Raw genomic sequence first — 16,747 nt, forward strand, 5'->3', positions numbered from 1 at the left:
AGTGCTAGCCACTCCGCCACCCCACTGATATGAGGCTTAACACAATTTTGAATGGGAGTCCCTTTTTAAATATTTTCCGAAGTTTGATTTAAGAATTGTAAATATTTATGGAAGAAACTAAACATGAGAGCACGATGCATTTATTAATAAAGTATTTTAACTAAACCATGCTTCCGTGTGCGTACTTCCTTAAATCCTTTTACAAAATATCATCGCAGGGCTCATAAAATACATGGCTATTTCGACAAACACTTAGTACAAAATAACTCGGATACATCAAATAAAGGGAAATACAGGAATTAGTTAAATAAATTCTTTGATAATTTGAAAATCATTAGGCAAAGATATTTGTATAAATATTAGTTATCTATGAGACGTTATGTATTTTGGATATTTAATTTCAATTTAATAAATATTCTTGATCTCCTCACATATTTGGACCAAAATATTAATTTGAAATTTAATAAACTGCCATGCATTTTCAATCTAAGACATTTGGTGGTTTTATCCTATTTTATAAAATCAATTCCAAATTTTATTTTTAAAAAGAAAAACGTAATACTTCGGCAGAATATATGCCTTTGGTCAGGGCGAAAATATAGAAAAATGAAGGTTACTAACCAAATTACGCCCACTCTAGTTTTTAAACTGATTGTAGGGTAATTTTGGTTCAGGAATCCAAATTGATTTGTTGCCACTCTGGAAAATGGCTAGAGCCCATTCAAATGTGATCGCCAAATTATTTTTTAAAGGTTTATCACTGTTATAGACGTAACTTTATATTTGGCACTTATTTGAACTTAGAGCGAGTCATTGCCTATCGAACGGCGTATTATACGTAATGGTGCGCCACCTATAGTTGAAATTAACCCTACGGCGGCCTTTTTTAGATTTGTTTTCCACTTCACTTATTTCTAGCTCTACAATCAAACTTGAAGGACATTTCATTTTCTATTCAAAGATACATTTTATCTTTGCGCCACCTAGCAGGGCAAATTCTGTGACAACTGCTTGCGATTGTTCTATAAAAATGCATTTATAATCTTAATCTATAAATATTTACATATTTTATAAAAATTATAGAAACTAATTTCAATTGCTTAAATTTGAATTTTCAACATTTAACAGGTTATTCGACACATATACAAAGTTAAATTTATAAAAAAAAATTACGGCTTCTTACGCATTTGGTAATGGATAAACAATTAAAATCCACCTTAGTAACGTAATAAAATGGACTTTAATTAAAATAATGAAAATGACGACTAGTTACGATTTTTGTCTAAGAAGCCGTTTAAAGCTACATCTACACCTTAAAAAAATATAATGGCGGTCACTTTTAAAGAGGGTTCTGGCCATTTGATAGAGTGGCAACAAACAAATTAGGATTTATCGACCAAAATTACCCTTAAATCAGTTTAAAAACTAGAGTTGGCGTAATTTGGTTACTTTCTTGCATTTTCGCCCTGACTTCTTCGAGGCGGTTACAAAATTAAGACTAATAAATTGAAGAATTTAAAAATATTTTAACACGCGAAATTATCGCGTTAAAAGGAACGAGACATTAAAACACAAAATAAATGGCCCAAAGGGGAATAATAAACTGCTATGCCTCCATAAATTTGGTCGAGGCGCCATTTGGAAATTTTGCGATGGGAATTTGAAAATTTTTTCGGAAATTTGAAACTGATTTTCAGATTTTAGAGTTCGAATTTCGCGTTTATTTCCCGTGTTTTAATTTTAGGTTTTCGAACTTATTTTCGGTCATATTTCTGAATTTTCAATCCAATAGGTATTTCCATAAAATACGGGAGGTCACGTGTAAATGTTTTTCTACGTCTCTAGCTATAGTTTTAGAAGATAGAGAGCACGCGCTGGAGTCGATAAAAATTTTGGAATTTGAAGTCCACGTGCGAAATGCGCGTACCAATAAAATACTAAAAAGATTAAGAGAAAAATATGTTTTACCATTAATTTTTTCATTGTTTAATTTTATGGAAACAACTATTCCAGATCTCAAAAAAAATTCTTTATGTAATGTACGGCTTTTGTTGGACTTTTCGATTTTGGTCGGTTGGCAAAATGAGGTAAAATTTCCGCAATGAATCACCTTTCTCTTAAGAAACAAAATGAAGTTGCAAAAATTAACGAAAAAGGTCTATGTAAATTTATTTCGTCGATTTTAAGCGTTGCTTAAAGGATGGTTGAAAACTGTGTACGTCAGTAGAGTAATGAGAAATTCATCCAAGGGGACTTACAATGCGTATAAAATTAAGGAGGAAATGTAAATGAGGGTGAAAATTTAGTGCCAGCCTTTGGGTAAAGATTAAGGGAGTTTCGGGCACGATACGCAATTTGTTATAAGAAATGTAATTAATTAATAAATAAATAATGAATATTAATGATTTAGTTATTAATTATAATGTAGGTCCATATGCTTGTATAAAAATAATAGTATTTTACAAGTTTGTTAAATTTGCCTCATGTCTAAAACTTTTGAAACTTTAACCTAGGCGCAACAAACACAAGGAGAACGCAGCTATCCTTTAAGCACGCTAACGCAGTGTTGTGTACAAATTTCATTGGACGAGACTTTACGCTGAACGTTTTACGGAAAGAGGGAAGACAATTTCCGAATGTTTCCCCTTCCGACGGCAGCATAAAAAATGTACGCAAGATAATGCACGTTTTTTGATGGGTTGCGTTCTCCTCGTGTGGGGTGCTGTGTTTGTTGCTCCTAGCTGACACATTGTCAAACAACTAGTGTTCAAAATTCTCAGCAGCGACCCACATTAAGCCTTATAATAATTTTTTAGGTAGCTATTCTTAAACATGTTTTGCCAAATTTATTTTCGATTTTTAAGATAAGTTTCCAAGGTGCTTGAAATAGAAAAAAAAAAGGTGAGTTTCTGACTATGACTGTGTGTCCGTGTCAAGTTCACCCTCGCTTCTTTCAGTTTTCAAGCTACACAGGAAACCTAGCTTTAGTGTTATCGCTGTCCATTATTGACAGATATATGGTCACTGACTGAGTTTACTTAAACTACGTTATAGGGCCTTTGAGACGACGCTTAAAAACCAACTTAAACTACTTTTATTAAACTAGAGTTTATTTTTTATACCGAAAAAATAAAGTTTGATTTTCTTAATTTTACTTTATGCGCTCTTTACGAAAAGAGTCTAGACCAATTCGCAAACTTCTTACAGGGAAACAAACATATAGAGCGAACTCTTTGGATTCTCAATTTTAATGCTTTTATGTACACTAGGTGGCGGCCATTTAAACTATTTAGCGGGGTTAAATTAAATATCGATTTATTACTAACACCAAGAACCCATAGACGTACTAAGAACACGTAATCATAGCTTCAGCCCGTCGTTGAGCCTCCGAATCTATATTTTCAAAATAAGCCCCGCCTTTTTATATTTTCCGCCTGTAGTAACTTACGAAACCAAAAAAATAAGAACTACTTAAACTAACTAAAAACCTACTTAAAAACCAACTCTAATTTCGCTTAATAGAGGACACTTAAAACCAACTTAGAGCCAACGTGAAACTTAATAACGACAACTTAAAGCCAACTTGAAACCAACTTAAAAATAATATGTAATTTTCTGTGTATTCTTAGAAGTAACAATAGTGGAAGAAGACTCAATAGCTCCGCCTCTTTAAAAAAAATCGATTAGGAGGCGATCCAGCAAAATGTCCTTTCCTCTGTTCTTGGTACGTCTATGGGTTCTTGCTAACACTATTATCCGCGATATTTTATGTAAAGACTAAAAAAAAATAAAATCAGGAAAAATGCGTCATAAGTTCTTAACATTTTTAAACTTTCTACGTCTTAGACTGTTGTCATCTGGTAAGACTTTAGGTATTTAAACATATGCCTACCCCTGTAAATGTATCTTTTTCCATGTCAAATTAGATAAGAGCGGGTATCTAGGAGTGTACCGTATCTCGTTAGTTAACGATAGTGATCGACCGTTATCCATTGTAGTGCTAACGATCGATATGAAAGATAGTAACGACTCTCCTTTCAAAACACAAACTGAATACCCTAAATGTTTACCTATAGACGCGAACTTCAGTCTTAAGTAAATAGAAAATGATTGAAATACGTTCCATTTTAATTTTAGTTTAGATAAACATTATCAACTAATATAAATTTTATTTACAATCGATACTTCTTTTAAAACTGTTTCCACCTTTTTTTTTACAGAGTACACGCCGGGCTCGGTAACATCGAACCATACAGAATTGAATGAAAGGATGGGGAGAAAATCTTCATTGTTGTCGTAAGAGAGCGTGGAGGGTTCGGCTTATCTTCTTCCGCCAATCTCCGAGAGTTTATATTCGGGATTCTTCGAGCGTACAAACTTATAAAATTAAAAAATATAGAACGGTCGCGGATTTATTCAATCTTCTTTCTGAGCTCCTCCCTGTAAAAGGAAGTCGCGCGTTTCAGTCGAGGCGATTTCGTATTGATTACTAAGCGATGACGGAAAACGAAAAGGAGCGAGCTAACGCCATCTGTCGGACACTAACGAGGATTAAATACTTGAGATAAAAAGTTACTGCGGAGAAGCGTTGTCTGTAATAAGCGAAACGGCTTATAGCGTATAATGGTCGGGGTTTTGTCTCTTGGTTTTTAAAAAACGTCTTTTTAGTTACGGCCATTCCTATTTTCTAGTTAATAAATATTACAAAAATCTCGAATTCGTAGTACGTATAGTCACGTAAACGCACAAGAAGATGGTGAGTGTCGTGAGACGACGCACCTCGTTGATTCGCGACCGATCACCACTGGCAATGCCGTACCAAATGCGAATGGACTTCTTGACCAGTTCCGAGTCTTCCACTTCGTCTTGAAGATATCCTTCGTGGGGTGAGGTAAATGGTTCTCTAGAAAGAAAGTTCCGCCGTTATTTTTATCTTAAATACCGCTTTACAAGTTTAAGATATTGCCAGTTATATTGAAGTTACGTGAACGTTTTATCGGATAATTTATTTACGGAATTCCGATACTAACCTTGTACTATAGCTTTCGAGCCTGACCCAGAGGTCGTTAAATTTCCTGGGGGCGGTTCTGGAAGGGGCGGAAGTGGTCCGAACTAAGTGGACGGTCGAGTGGTAGCCGAAAGGGTGGCCCGAAGGCCTTCGTTTCCAAATGCCAAAGCGCCGATTCAACGGAACGATCAAAGCCGGTTTCTTGAGAGTCGCCTCTTCCAACAGCCGTTCGTAACCTCTTCCGGCTAATTTCACCAAAGAATTCGATCAATATCGATCCCGGCAAAAGTTGTAACGCGCCAATTAAATTTAAAATACAAAGAATAATAATCACCTTGGTTTAGGAGCGAGGGTAAATGGAGCAGAGATGGCCTGGTGTAGTTTCCGCTTCGGACGCGAACGACGCCTTCGTCGGAAAATTGACCTCCGCCGCGACCCGAAGGAGATCCACCCCCGTCGACGAAACTCTCTTTACGATTGTCTTTGGACTTCTTACTACTTGGAATGTCAAAATAGCGGAAACGTTACGAAATGAAGACGTATATAAAGCTGGAGTACAATCTTACCTTCGAAGACGTCGATTTGGGGGAATCTGTTCCACCTCGTAGCCCTCGTCTTGGACAAAATCCAATACCGTGTTGTTACCCAAATAGTGACCTATTTATGATAATATAAAGAAAACGCGTCTCAATGGGATTATTGGTTCCGAAAGAATAAATTGCGCGGGTAATTTACCAGCGCCGAAAGCGAAGAAAAAGGTCTGATCCGGATAGGTTCGAAGAAGCTGAGCCACTCTTTGGGCCATTCGCTTGTTTCGCTTGTAAATGAGTTCGTCCCGGAAGTAATCGTCGATGAACCGAGCTTCCTCCTGGTCCTGGTAAGGTTGGTTGACGTTCTTGGTCGTCCAGAGAGTGGAAAGACGCGAAGAGATAGATTCGGTGCCACCGCCGCCGTTCGAGATACCCAAGGTTGGAACCTGCGTCGTGTCCCGGTTGAAGATGACAGAGTCCAAGTCGCCGCAGTTGTAATGCTTTATCAAGTCGTCAGTCGTATACGAAGACATCTTATTGTCACCGCTACGAAGACTCTCGTGTTGAGCTAGCGTTAAATTTAACGCAAATACAACCTGTAATAATATATTAAAACAAGATGGTTTAGCCAAAGAAAACAGTGTTGGTATTTATTTTTTATTTTAAATTGGATTTTTTTATATTTTATTTTATTGGTTTATTGTTTTTTGAGCAATTAATGACTCTTTTCTAGACTAACAAGGAGAGTACCCGAGGTGTTTATTGCAGAATTAGTTCAAAGTCGGGCGTAATGCAGACCTATATGAGATATTAAATTTCCCAAAAGGAGACGTTGCACTACCCATTCGATTTGCCATGGCAACCGAAAATGTTTTTGACCACTTATAACAAAAAATCTCCATTTAAAAAAGCATGGGATTTTCTCGGTTTCACAGGGTCCTAGCTACGAAAATTTAAAAAAAAAATTAAAATCACGAAATGGGTATTTTGTACCACATTTAGGTAAATTTCATCATTTTTGGGTTCATTGGAACAATTTTGAGGTAAATTTGTAACAATTTTTGGGTAAAATAAGGAAAAAATCTTATTTTTGTTTTAAGTGATCAAAGACGTTTTCGGTTGCCATGGCAAATCGAATGGGTAGTGCAACGTCTCCTTTTGGGAAATTTCATATCTCATATAGGTCTGCATTATTCCCGACTTTGAACAAAATCGGCAATAAACACCTCGGGTACTCTCCTTGTAAGTGACGAAACTTTGATTCTATAGGCTATATAATCTAAAATGAAATGTAATATTAAATCATTTTAATTACAGTTTTTCAGATTTGTTTGTATTGGAATTATTTTAGAACCTATTTGCTATTCTGGCGATTACTGTCGAACCGTTTGTGAAAAAATGGACAATGATACATGAATCGACAGCCAGTATCAAACCGTTGATTGCGCAATTGAATTTTTAGAAATCGGTTGGTCATTTGCCCATTTTAGTGATTCTTAGCGGTTTTCGTCTTGAAATCTACATACATTTCTTAAATTAGGTTCGATTGTCTTGAAAATGATATTTTTACGTAGCTCTCGTCAGTATCATATTATGTTTAAAGTGACATCAAGAAATTTAAATTTTAAATGGGATTTTTCCCCAATTCGCGAGACCCTACAGCCCACTAACGCACTATTGTGATATTTGAGTTGGGAACCGATTGAAGATTAAGAAAAACACGCCATCTATTTCCAAATATTTGGCTTTTGAGCTGTGAAATCCTAAACGGAGAGATCTACAGGCATCAATCGATTGTAAATATCCTGCCCTCGCTGTCTCAGGATCAATTCCGGGCACTAGTAGCCTCAGAATCTGTGCATTGGCTGTCCCTCCCACCTTCATGATATTTTAATTGGTATTGTAAGTTTTACAATTTATAGAATCATTGATGCTATTCTGTAATTTAAATAATATCGATATGGAATCGTTCTCATTACCTTGTGTAGACTCATTTCCTCTACGTCATAACGCCGTCTATTCAATTGGCTTCCCAAGTTTAAGGGTTGTAAAGGAAGACGACGTTACGACGTAGATGAAGTGAGTTTTCCCGAGGGGTAAGACAGTCTCAGATAATCTGTACACCGAGTTCGTGCATTTAGCACTGTTAAAGGTACATATTTTCAAGAGTTCGCGAGTTCCATTTAGCCCTGTCAAAGGTACGGCAGTGTACACCGAGTTCGCAAAGAGTGTCTTATCCCTCGAGTATTCTCAAGATAATGGAGACGGAATTTCTACCCACTGATTTTCGGATTCGATCTATTAAATGAGCTTCTATAAATAAAATAAATATTATTCAAAGCTAAACAAGGACTTCATAGGGTACGACAGTCCAGCACTAGGGAAGAAGACTATTTTTACTGTCAAGGAGCTGGTCGGAAAGTCGGAATAGAAACAAATCTTTAAACTCTGGCTCTGGGTGAATAAATAACCGAAAACGTCGGGCCCCGAAAGGTGGAGTGTCCTCCAGACGAAAACGGCGGTTGTAATAAAAATTGCGGAACGTTTCGATAAAACACGCGTGATCGATGGTCTTCCTAACTAACGCGTACCATTCGAAGACAAAATGATGATATCAGCGTTTCGGACTATTAGTCTTACTGGGCGTTTCTGATCCCCCCCCTCCGTCTTTTTTACTCTTCAATGAAGAGGGAAGAAAACTTTTAAAACTCAGTTGCCGCGAATGTGAGGAAAAAACGATTTTTGGGTCAAAATCGTTTGTAATCCATCTCCAATCGACTCCAAACGGGGAGGGTCGGCACCCTCCCACTCAGTCTGGTCCCGCTCAACCTCTCTCTCCGTCACTGCGCGGCATACTGGAGGATGAAGAGAAGGAACGAGACGGACAAAAAAATTGGGATTGAAGAGTACTTCGGGGGCGCTCCCCCCGCCACCGCGAAGGGAGAATTTTTTCGTTTCGTCGGAACGTACGTACGTAGCGACCTCAATCCAAAAGCATTGAAATTCAAATGGAAATCGTTCGTAATGTAAACGCATTTCGGAGCTTCCTCCCCGGCAAAAAAAGACGCGAAAAAAGTCGCAGTTGGCCTCTTGTATCGAAGAATAATGGGAATTATCGAACGCGCGACGTCTTACGGTCGCGATAAAAACTGTTTACAAAGACACTTTATATAGCAGGATAGTAAGAGAAATATTACGTTTCAGAACACGTTTAGAAATTAACGCTAAGCGGTGAAGTTTTGGGAAAAGCCAAGTTTTCTTTCCAAAAAGGAAAGTGTTAAGCGAGTACGTGTAAGCGGGAGAGACTCCGAATCTGTTTTCCAATCGCTTCAACAACACGGTAGCGAACTCGTTTACACGTCTTTGGGATTTGCCGAGAAACTTTGACCAAACAGAGATAAATTCTTTTTCTCGTACAGCGTTAGTAGATTTACTAACCGGAACATGGCTAAAGACTTTGAAGTCTTCCAGAAGTGAGAAAGAGAACGTGAAGCGACGGACGTTAAGCGAGACATTGGCCGGCGCCTTTATTAAAGCGTCCGTTTTATCGCGTTAATTGAAACGCTTCGGATCACTCTTTCGGCGGGATGATGGCCACGCCGGAAGACTCCTTCGAAGAGAAAGAGTTCGAGAGTGCCGGCAGAAGGTGGCCTTAGAGGAGGAGAGGGTGGTGGTGGCTGCGAAGTTTATTACGGCCCATGTTCTTCGTCGTTTACGGACGAGATTGATGGAAAATTTTCAGACGTCTTTAAAAAAGAAAAGTAGAGGCGAAATTGATACGGCAAAAGTTCCCTTTTAGCCGGCACTCTTTTCAAATCACCCCCCTCCCCGCGAAACCGGGGTGAGGAGGGGACGTCAGAATGGAAAAAGGCGACGAAGAAAAGTTTAGCGATGATTGGGAGAATCTTGTTATCTGTCTCTAAACGTCGTTCCGTAGAGCGGGCGCCAGATGGCGGCACTCTCTCGCCTTCGCTAACACCGTTCTCCCTCTCTCTCTCTTTACTCGGCGTCCTTTTTATTTGTCGCCGCCTTATATCGCTTCCATTTTACTGGCTTGTCATTCCCTACACGAATATATGAACCAGTAAAGCCTTAATATATCGTTTTCCGTTATCGGCTTAATACCTTCAAAAATTTCCGCGAATACTTTCTGCCGAACGCACACACTCTCTCCTTTGACGAAGAAAAAACACGGAGATCGATAGCTTTTTTCGACCGCGCGCCGATATTTTTCTCGCGTGGAACTGCACCGAAAAGGTCGTTCGAACCCTTTTGATTTTTTTTTATACACCCGGCGTCAAAGTGCTCCCATTTGCGCGCCATGTCAAATACCCGGGGTTCAACTGCCATCCAGCGAGCGGCTCCAAAAAAAAACGTTATCATCGTTAGAGTTTCCCATCGTTTAATTTCATTAGATAAGGCTTCTAATTGCGCGGATCTGTTCTATAAATGATTAGTCGAACTGTCGAAGGGATAAATATTCCGTATATACACTGTCTCTTATCATTACCATCTCGAACAATCAGTTATATATTTCTTGGCCTTCTCCGAAAGAAACCAAAAATAAATAAAGTAACAAGGTACAAAAACTTCCGTCTAGTAACCGCTTTTCTTTAAAACTGGTTTAAACAGTTCCCCTTCTTTCGCTTCGAGAAGGTTTTTGCTGATGCGTCTCAAATTAAATATAAAGCAACGGGAGCACGTGCGCCTTCATTTCTGTTATTACGTTAGTTCAAACATCATTAGAATTCGTAAAACGATTCCCGCAGTTTACTTACTTCGAACCATTTTCTCCGCTAAAATCGCGCGTAGAACATCATTTTGTTACGACCAAAAAAAACGTTCGCCGAAAGGATACTTTTAGGGGCCAGAATGTAAAAAGATTTACTTGAAATGGAATTTAGATAAGGAAAGTAAACACAACTGAAATTTATTAAAAGCGCCAAAATAAAAAGAGAAAACTAAATCAACTCGCTAACGATACAGTCTCTTGGTTTTATCTTCTTTTTTATTCCTCCGTGGAACCGAAAATTCAATTCGCTATTCTGTTTTAGTTTAAAAATGGCCGTCGGTGCATTCCTTTACTTAGGACGAGGGGGGAGAGGATGTACCTTTTCAGGACGGGAGGGGGGTACCTTTAAGCCAGAGGGGAACTAGGAGCCCATATATTAACGTAAGCTTATCGATGTTTAATTATGACATTTTCGGAGAAGCGCGAAGCGTGAAGATTGGTGAGGGTTAAAACGACGCGTTTTTTCTCCTCAGTCTCTTCCGCAGTTCGCCGGCATCGCCGCATCCCCGCGCGGCTCTTCGCGATATACGCTTGTAGGCCTAACCAACGAGGCAGATATTGGAATTCAATTTAGGAGGATGAGGAAACTCTTTCCCGTAGTTTTCTTCTTCCTCGCTGTTAAAACTAGCAAAGAATTAGGCGCGGGTTTTTACAAGCGCTAAAACGCCGTCGCTAGTTAGATGAATCACGGTGGCTGGGTTGGACAAAAGATGGGGTGGACGAATGAAGGTGGCTCCTAGTTGCGGCGCCAAAAGGACGAGAAAGAAAGAACTGGAAGTTGGGTACACTACGAATATGCAAATGAAGCTAGTTAAGCATCGACTTCGAGCGTCGGGAGTTCTAAAATCTTAGTTGATAAAGTAATCGAAATCAGCACGAAGATACCGTACCCTACAGACAGGATCGATTTAAACTGTCAGGTAGCGTCGGTACGCGGGTAACCCGGTTCTTCCCACACCATAAAATTAATTTCCCGCTGCGCGCGAATTAGTAGTTTAATTTTGTGGGGATAAACACCAAGGAGGGGGAGGGGGGCAATCTAGCCGGTGAGTCGGCCCAGTTAAGCTCGTATCCGACGGCGACGAAGATGAAGAAGAAGCGGCAGCAGCCGACGAAGTTTGTTTCGCGACGGCCGAAACGCCCTTTCCATTATGTTCCCGACAGATGGCGTCGCATCCGAAATTAACTTTCGACGGTCGACGAGAAGAATTACTTATCGGTCCTGTCGGCCAGTCGAGTCCTCTACCGATACCGCCTTCGCTCTTCCGAGTTTACTTGACGGACCTAGACACCCGTCTCGAGCGGACACGCGCTTCCAGTGAACTCTATAGATCCAGTGGCGATTTTCCCGCTCATTTCTTAAAAAAACTAACTAAGAAAAGCGAAAAATCGTCGTAATCAGGGAGGGCGGGGCGGGTTGGGTGGTGCGACGACGGGTCGGGTGTTCCCCGCTGCGAAATCCGCTTCTAAACGCGTCAGGCTAATTAGCCCGAACAAATGACATTATAGCTCTCGGTTTAATTCATTTCGTGGCCGAGGCGGCTTCCCAACGACAAAAGAAAAGCGACGGACCGACAGAGAATCATATGACAAGATTAAAATTCTTCCCTCTCCGAGAGATTAATGCACTCGTGACGAAATACTCGTCTATCGCGACAAAGAAATAAAGAACAATGAACGAATGCGAAATGAAACTCGCTTCTATTCTCCGGAAAAGTTATAAAAATAAATACATTTTTATTCGAAAAGATTTTTTTACATAACATTTTTCTTATTTAACGTTTATATTTGGTTATACATTCGCGTATAAATTGTTTTCTCAAAGTAGGTCAAAAATAGATCAAGCCCTGTAGAAGTGTTCCAACAGCAGCGCATCGGTGTTCAGGGAGAAGCGCGTTGGTACAGTTTGCCAAGAGAGAATTCCATAACAGAGATTAAAACCGCGGGAGACTAGAGGTGTGAGCCGGTAAATTTACCGGTAATGGTAAAATTACGGTAAATTTACCGAGTTGTTTTACCGGTAAATTTACAATTTTTTTTATAAAGCCGAAACTACCCAAAAATATTTTGTTAAACTTCAAATAAAACAATTACATTTTACATTCGACCAGAAAACCAAGTCATTTTCCTGTTAAAGACTCCGAATTTCCGGCACTGTGATTTTACGTTCCATACATTTAAATTTACCGTTTTTATTTTTACCGGTTAATTCACATCACTACTTAGGACAGAGCGCTTTTACTAGGTTTTTCGGCTAGGTACCGTTGATTTTCCGCTGTAGTTCTTAAAATAAAGGGATTTGAAATACTTTAACGCTTCTAGAATATATGCTATCCAAGTACTGGTTATGAATAACTCATATAATATGATAAGAAATTAATCTAATTGCATAAGAATTTAGTCTAATTGCATAAGAATTTAGTCTAATTGCATAAGTATGTCATCAAATTGGATAAATATGTAATCTAATTTGATAAGTATGTCATCTAATTTGATAAGTATGTCATCTAATTGAATAAGTATGTCATCTAATTGGATAAGTATGTCATCTAATTGGATAAGTATGTCATCTAATTGGATACGTAATACGTATGTAATCTAATTGGATAGGCATGTTATCTAATTGGATACGTAATACGTATGTAATCTAATTGGATAGGCATGTTATCTAATTGGATAAGCATGTTATCTAATTGGATAAGCATGTTATCTAATTGGATAAGCATGTCATCTAATTGGATAAGCATGTCATCTAATTGGATAAGCATGTCATCTAATTGGATAAGCATGTCATCTAATTGGATAAGCATGTCATCTAATTGGATAAGTATGTAATCTAATTGGATAAGTATGTAATCTAATTGGATAAGTATGTAATCTAATTGGATAAGTATGTAATCTAATTGGATAAGTATGTAATCTAATTGGATAAGTATGTAATCTAATTGGATAAGTATGTAATCTAATTGGATAAGTATGTAATCTAATTGGATAAGTATGTAATCTAATTCTATTTTTCAAATTGGATAAATATGTAATCTAATTCTATTTTTCAAATTGGATAAGTATGTAATCTAATTCTATTTTTCAAATTGGATAAGTATGTAATCTAATTCTATTTTTCAAATTGGATAAGTATGTAATCTAATTCTATTTTTCAAATTGGATAAGTATGTAATCTAATTCTATTTTTCAAATTGGATAAGTATGTAATCTAATTTTTTTCAAATTGGATAAGATACGTAAACTTTTTTTCAAATTGGATAAGATACGTAAACTTTTTTTTAAATTTGATAAGTATGTAATCTAATTGGACATAATGTAATCTAATTCTATTTTTTAAATTGGATAAGTATGTAATCTAATTGGATAGAATAAAGCTAGCACAGGAATACTAAGCACCCCTAACTATGAACATCCTTTTACGATTCACTGCGACGCGTCAAGCCTCGGCCTCGGGGCCGTCCTAAGTCAGACCGTCAACAAACAAAAAAGGGTTATTCGATACGCCAGCTGATCCTTGTCAGACGCTGAAAAAAGTACTCTGCGGTCAAGCGCGAGTGGTTTGGTTTAGTTTTCGCGGTTTGAACTCTTTACTGGCAACAGCGCCATTCGTTAGCTGCACCAGATCCAACGGGTAAATTCGCACGCTGCAACGCGCGCTTACAAGCCTTCGACTTAACGATCCACCATCTTCCGGGGAAAACAAACGTCGTAGCCGACGCATTGTCGCGCGTAGAAAATGCCCCTGGAGATATCACTGGTCAGATAGCGCCTGTTGACCCCCCCCCCCTCGAACTATCATGAAATTTGACAATGATGAAATTATAACAGCCTAAACTGCGCACACTCACGATATCGCGTGCTGAGAATCTGGGATAGATTCAAAATTTTGGTACCGCAGTCTCTAACAGCTAGGATATTATATCTTAGCCATGACATACCCTCTAGTGGGCACTTCGGTGTTAAGAAAACTACCAGGCGTATCCAAAGTTTGTATACATGGGATGGTTTAACATTAAACGTAGTTAATTATTGCCGCTCATGCAGCGTATGTTAGGCCCATAAGCCATCTAATCAAGCTCCGCCAGGGTTAATGAAGCCCGACGACATTCCCGAACCATGGGAGTTATTTCACTAGATTTAATCCTCGTTCAAAACGTGGTTTTAAATACGTCCTTGTTATTCAGGACCATCTAACAAAATGGGTCGCAATATTCCCATTGCGTAATGCTGCAGCTCCTCCCATATTTAAGCATTTGGTGGATGACGTTTTTGCTAGATTTGGCTTACCGTCAGTTATTGTAAGTGATAATGGCAAACAGTTTGTCGGTTCGTTTACGTCCGAGTGTAAAACACTACAAATTGCGCCCAGGCATACTTCAATTTATGCCTCGCAGTCAAACCTCACTGAAAGGTCTAACAAGACTATTGGTACCATGATAGAGTATTTCGTTGGTAGTGATCAACAAAATTGCGACAGCACCCTAGCCCAATACGCTATGTCCATAAGGACAGCGGTTGAAGATTCGACCGGTTTCACTCCAGCCTATCTAATGTAAAACTGCCTCCACCGTTTTAGTGGGAAAGGATTTTTGCGTCGAAAATATTTCGTCGCAGGTCTATCGTTTATCTATTCCGAAAAAAAAACTGGGACGCGTACGAAACCACCCGAGATCAAATTAAGGAAGCCCAAGCCGTGAAAAAAGCACAGTACGATAAGAATCACCGTGCATGATGCCGAATTTGAAGAGGGCGAATTAGACTTCAGGAAAGCGCATTATCTTTCCAGCGCCGTTGATCATTTTTCGGCAAAATTAGGCCCTAGATTTATTGGGCCGTTTCGCGTTTCGCACAAACACTCAAAGTTAACGTACCGACTAGAAACTTTAAATAGGAAATTGTTAACCGGTACTTTTCATATTCGGGATTTGAAACCCTAAAGAGAGAGAGAGAGAGGGCATCATAAGATAAGCGATTCAGACGTTGTCACCGTAGGTTCATTAATACCAGGGGAGGAGTCTTCAGCTAACAATAACTCTCATCGGGGGATCTTGATGTTAGAATGTAGTTCTACTGTCGATGCCCAAGGTAAAGATAAGCTAGGGCTGGAGACTCCCACTCCAAGTAATAACAGCTGCCTGGTTTTGTCCCAAGATATTGAAGAGTCAGGGGAGAAGTCTTTGACTCCAGTTAAATATGGTGGACGACGTTTAAGACCAAGGGATCTCAGCACAGAGCGGGTTAGGCGTTAAATTATTTAACGCTATCCTACTACCCTCCCATTATTTTGTTTAGCTATCGATTATTTTTTGTTTAGTGTCGACAGGCTAGTTTATTTTATTTTATCCTTTTGGACTAGTGTCCCCATATGCTTTAGTTTTACCCTTGTGAACTGTAAATATTGAGACGTCTCTGCGCTTTATACTCTCCCATTTTCATATTATCATCAGTTTGTCCAGCTTGAACTTTTAGGCACAAATCTCCTTTTCGTTCTACAATAGTTGGGTTTAGTTTTACTGCGGTCTGACAAGGACTTGAGACATTAGCCAGGGGAGGATTGTAACGTCAAATTAGGTCAAAATTAATAATTTTTCAAAATCTGAATGTGATTCATCATTACGAATTTCTTTAGTATTAAATTTAAAACTTAATTTATAGATATTTCTAGCTACTGGACTAGGCCTATTTTAGTTCTTTCTAAATGTTGGCCATTTGAAAGGGTTTTGGGCCTCCCCTTTTGAAAATTTACGCTTATCTGGCCATTACTATCAAGAATTTAACGACTTGAGAAGGAACTTCGGTTCGAAAGCTCGTCATTGTAACAATCACATTTTAGTCACGAAGTATCTTGTCTTCTAAAATTATTTTAATTAGTTTCTGTATTCTTTTGTATATGTACATGGAGTGAAGTGTTATTGTGTGTAAGTATAATGTGGTTTTACCGGAGTTCGAGTGCGCGAGAAACACACACCTGTATGGTGTTGCAATCGGCCGAAATCCCTTGTCCAACGGGAGAGGCCGTGACGTAGAGCTCTTCTAGAAAGTTGCGTAGGAAACGTAAATAGACCTTTCCATAAAATGTTCGTGAAAGCACGTAGAAATATTTTATGGAAAGGCCTATTGGGGGTAGTAATTAAAACCGAGACTGGATGGATGTTTTTGGATTGAGAGATAAAGGGAGAAGAATTAAGGTGTATTTCAACACCTTTTTAAGAAATTTTTCTGGGTCCACATTTGTTCTGTTTAGAGGTGTTTAACTATATCCGACAAACGTTTAAAAATCCCTGACCTCGGCCGTAACTGAAGTGTCGCGCGGATGTTCAAGCGAGATACTACGGCACCCTAAAATTCATCGTCGCCAATACTTTAAAAAGTGAATTTAACGTTCGCGATCATGCAAGGCGTGACCGATCA

At 38.7% G+C, this 16,747-nt stretch overlaps 1 protein-coding gene across 2 annotated transcripts in view; it reads right to left on the reverse strand.

The window, feature by feature from the left end:
* Window positions 1-4,176: 4,176 nt before the first annotated feature.
* Window positions 4,177-16,747, reverse strand: part of LOC149932388 (metalloprotease TIKI1-like) — a 74,824-nt gene continuing 62,253 nt past the window's right edge. Inside the window, exons 4-8 of one of the 2 annotated variants that reach the window (XM_090155411.1) lie at window positions 5,744-6,134; window positions 5,575-5,665; window positions 5,343-5,503; window positions 5,031-5,253; window positions 4,177-4,903 (exon numbers count right to left, since the gene is read on the reverse strand). In XM_090155411.1, the coding sequence (XP_090011537.1) occupies window positions 4,702-4,903; window positions 5,031-5,253; window positions 5,343-5,503; window positions 5,575-5,665; window positions 5,744-6,134 (1,068 nt within the window). In that variant the 3' untranslated portion in view covers window positions 4,177-4,701. Of the gene's footprint in view, window positions 4,904-5,030; window positions 5,254-5,342; window positions 5,507-5,574; window positions 5,666-5,743; window positions 6,135-16,747 lie in introns of both variants that reach the window. The other variant, XM_090155410.1, reaches the window with a different exon arrangement.

Source organism: Leiobunum rupestre, chromosome 8, assembly GCF_980474605.1.
Source record: "Leiobunum rupestre chromosome 8, qqLeiRupe1.1.hap1, whole genome shotgun sequence".
NCBI classification, from domain to species: Eukaryota; Metazoa; Arthropoda; class Arachnida; order Opiliones; family Sclerosomatidae; genus Leiobunum; species Leiobunum rupestre.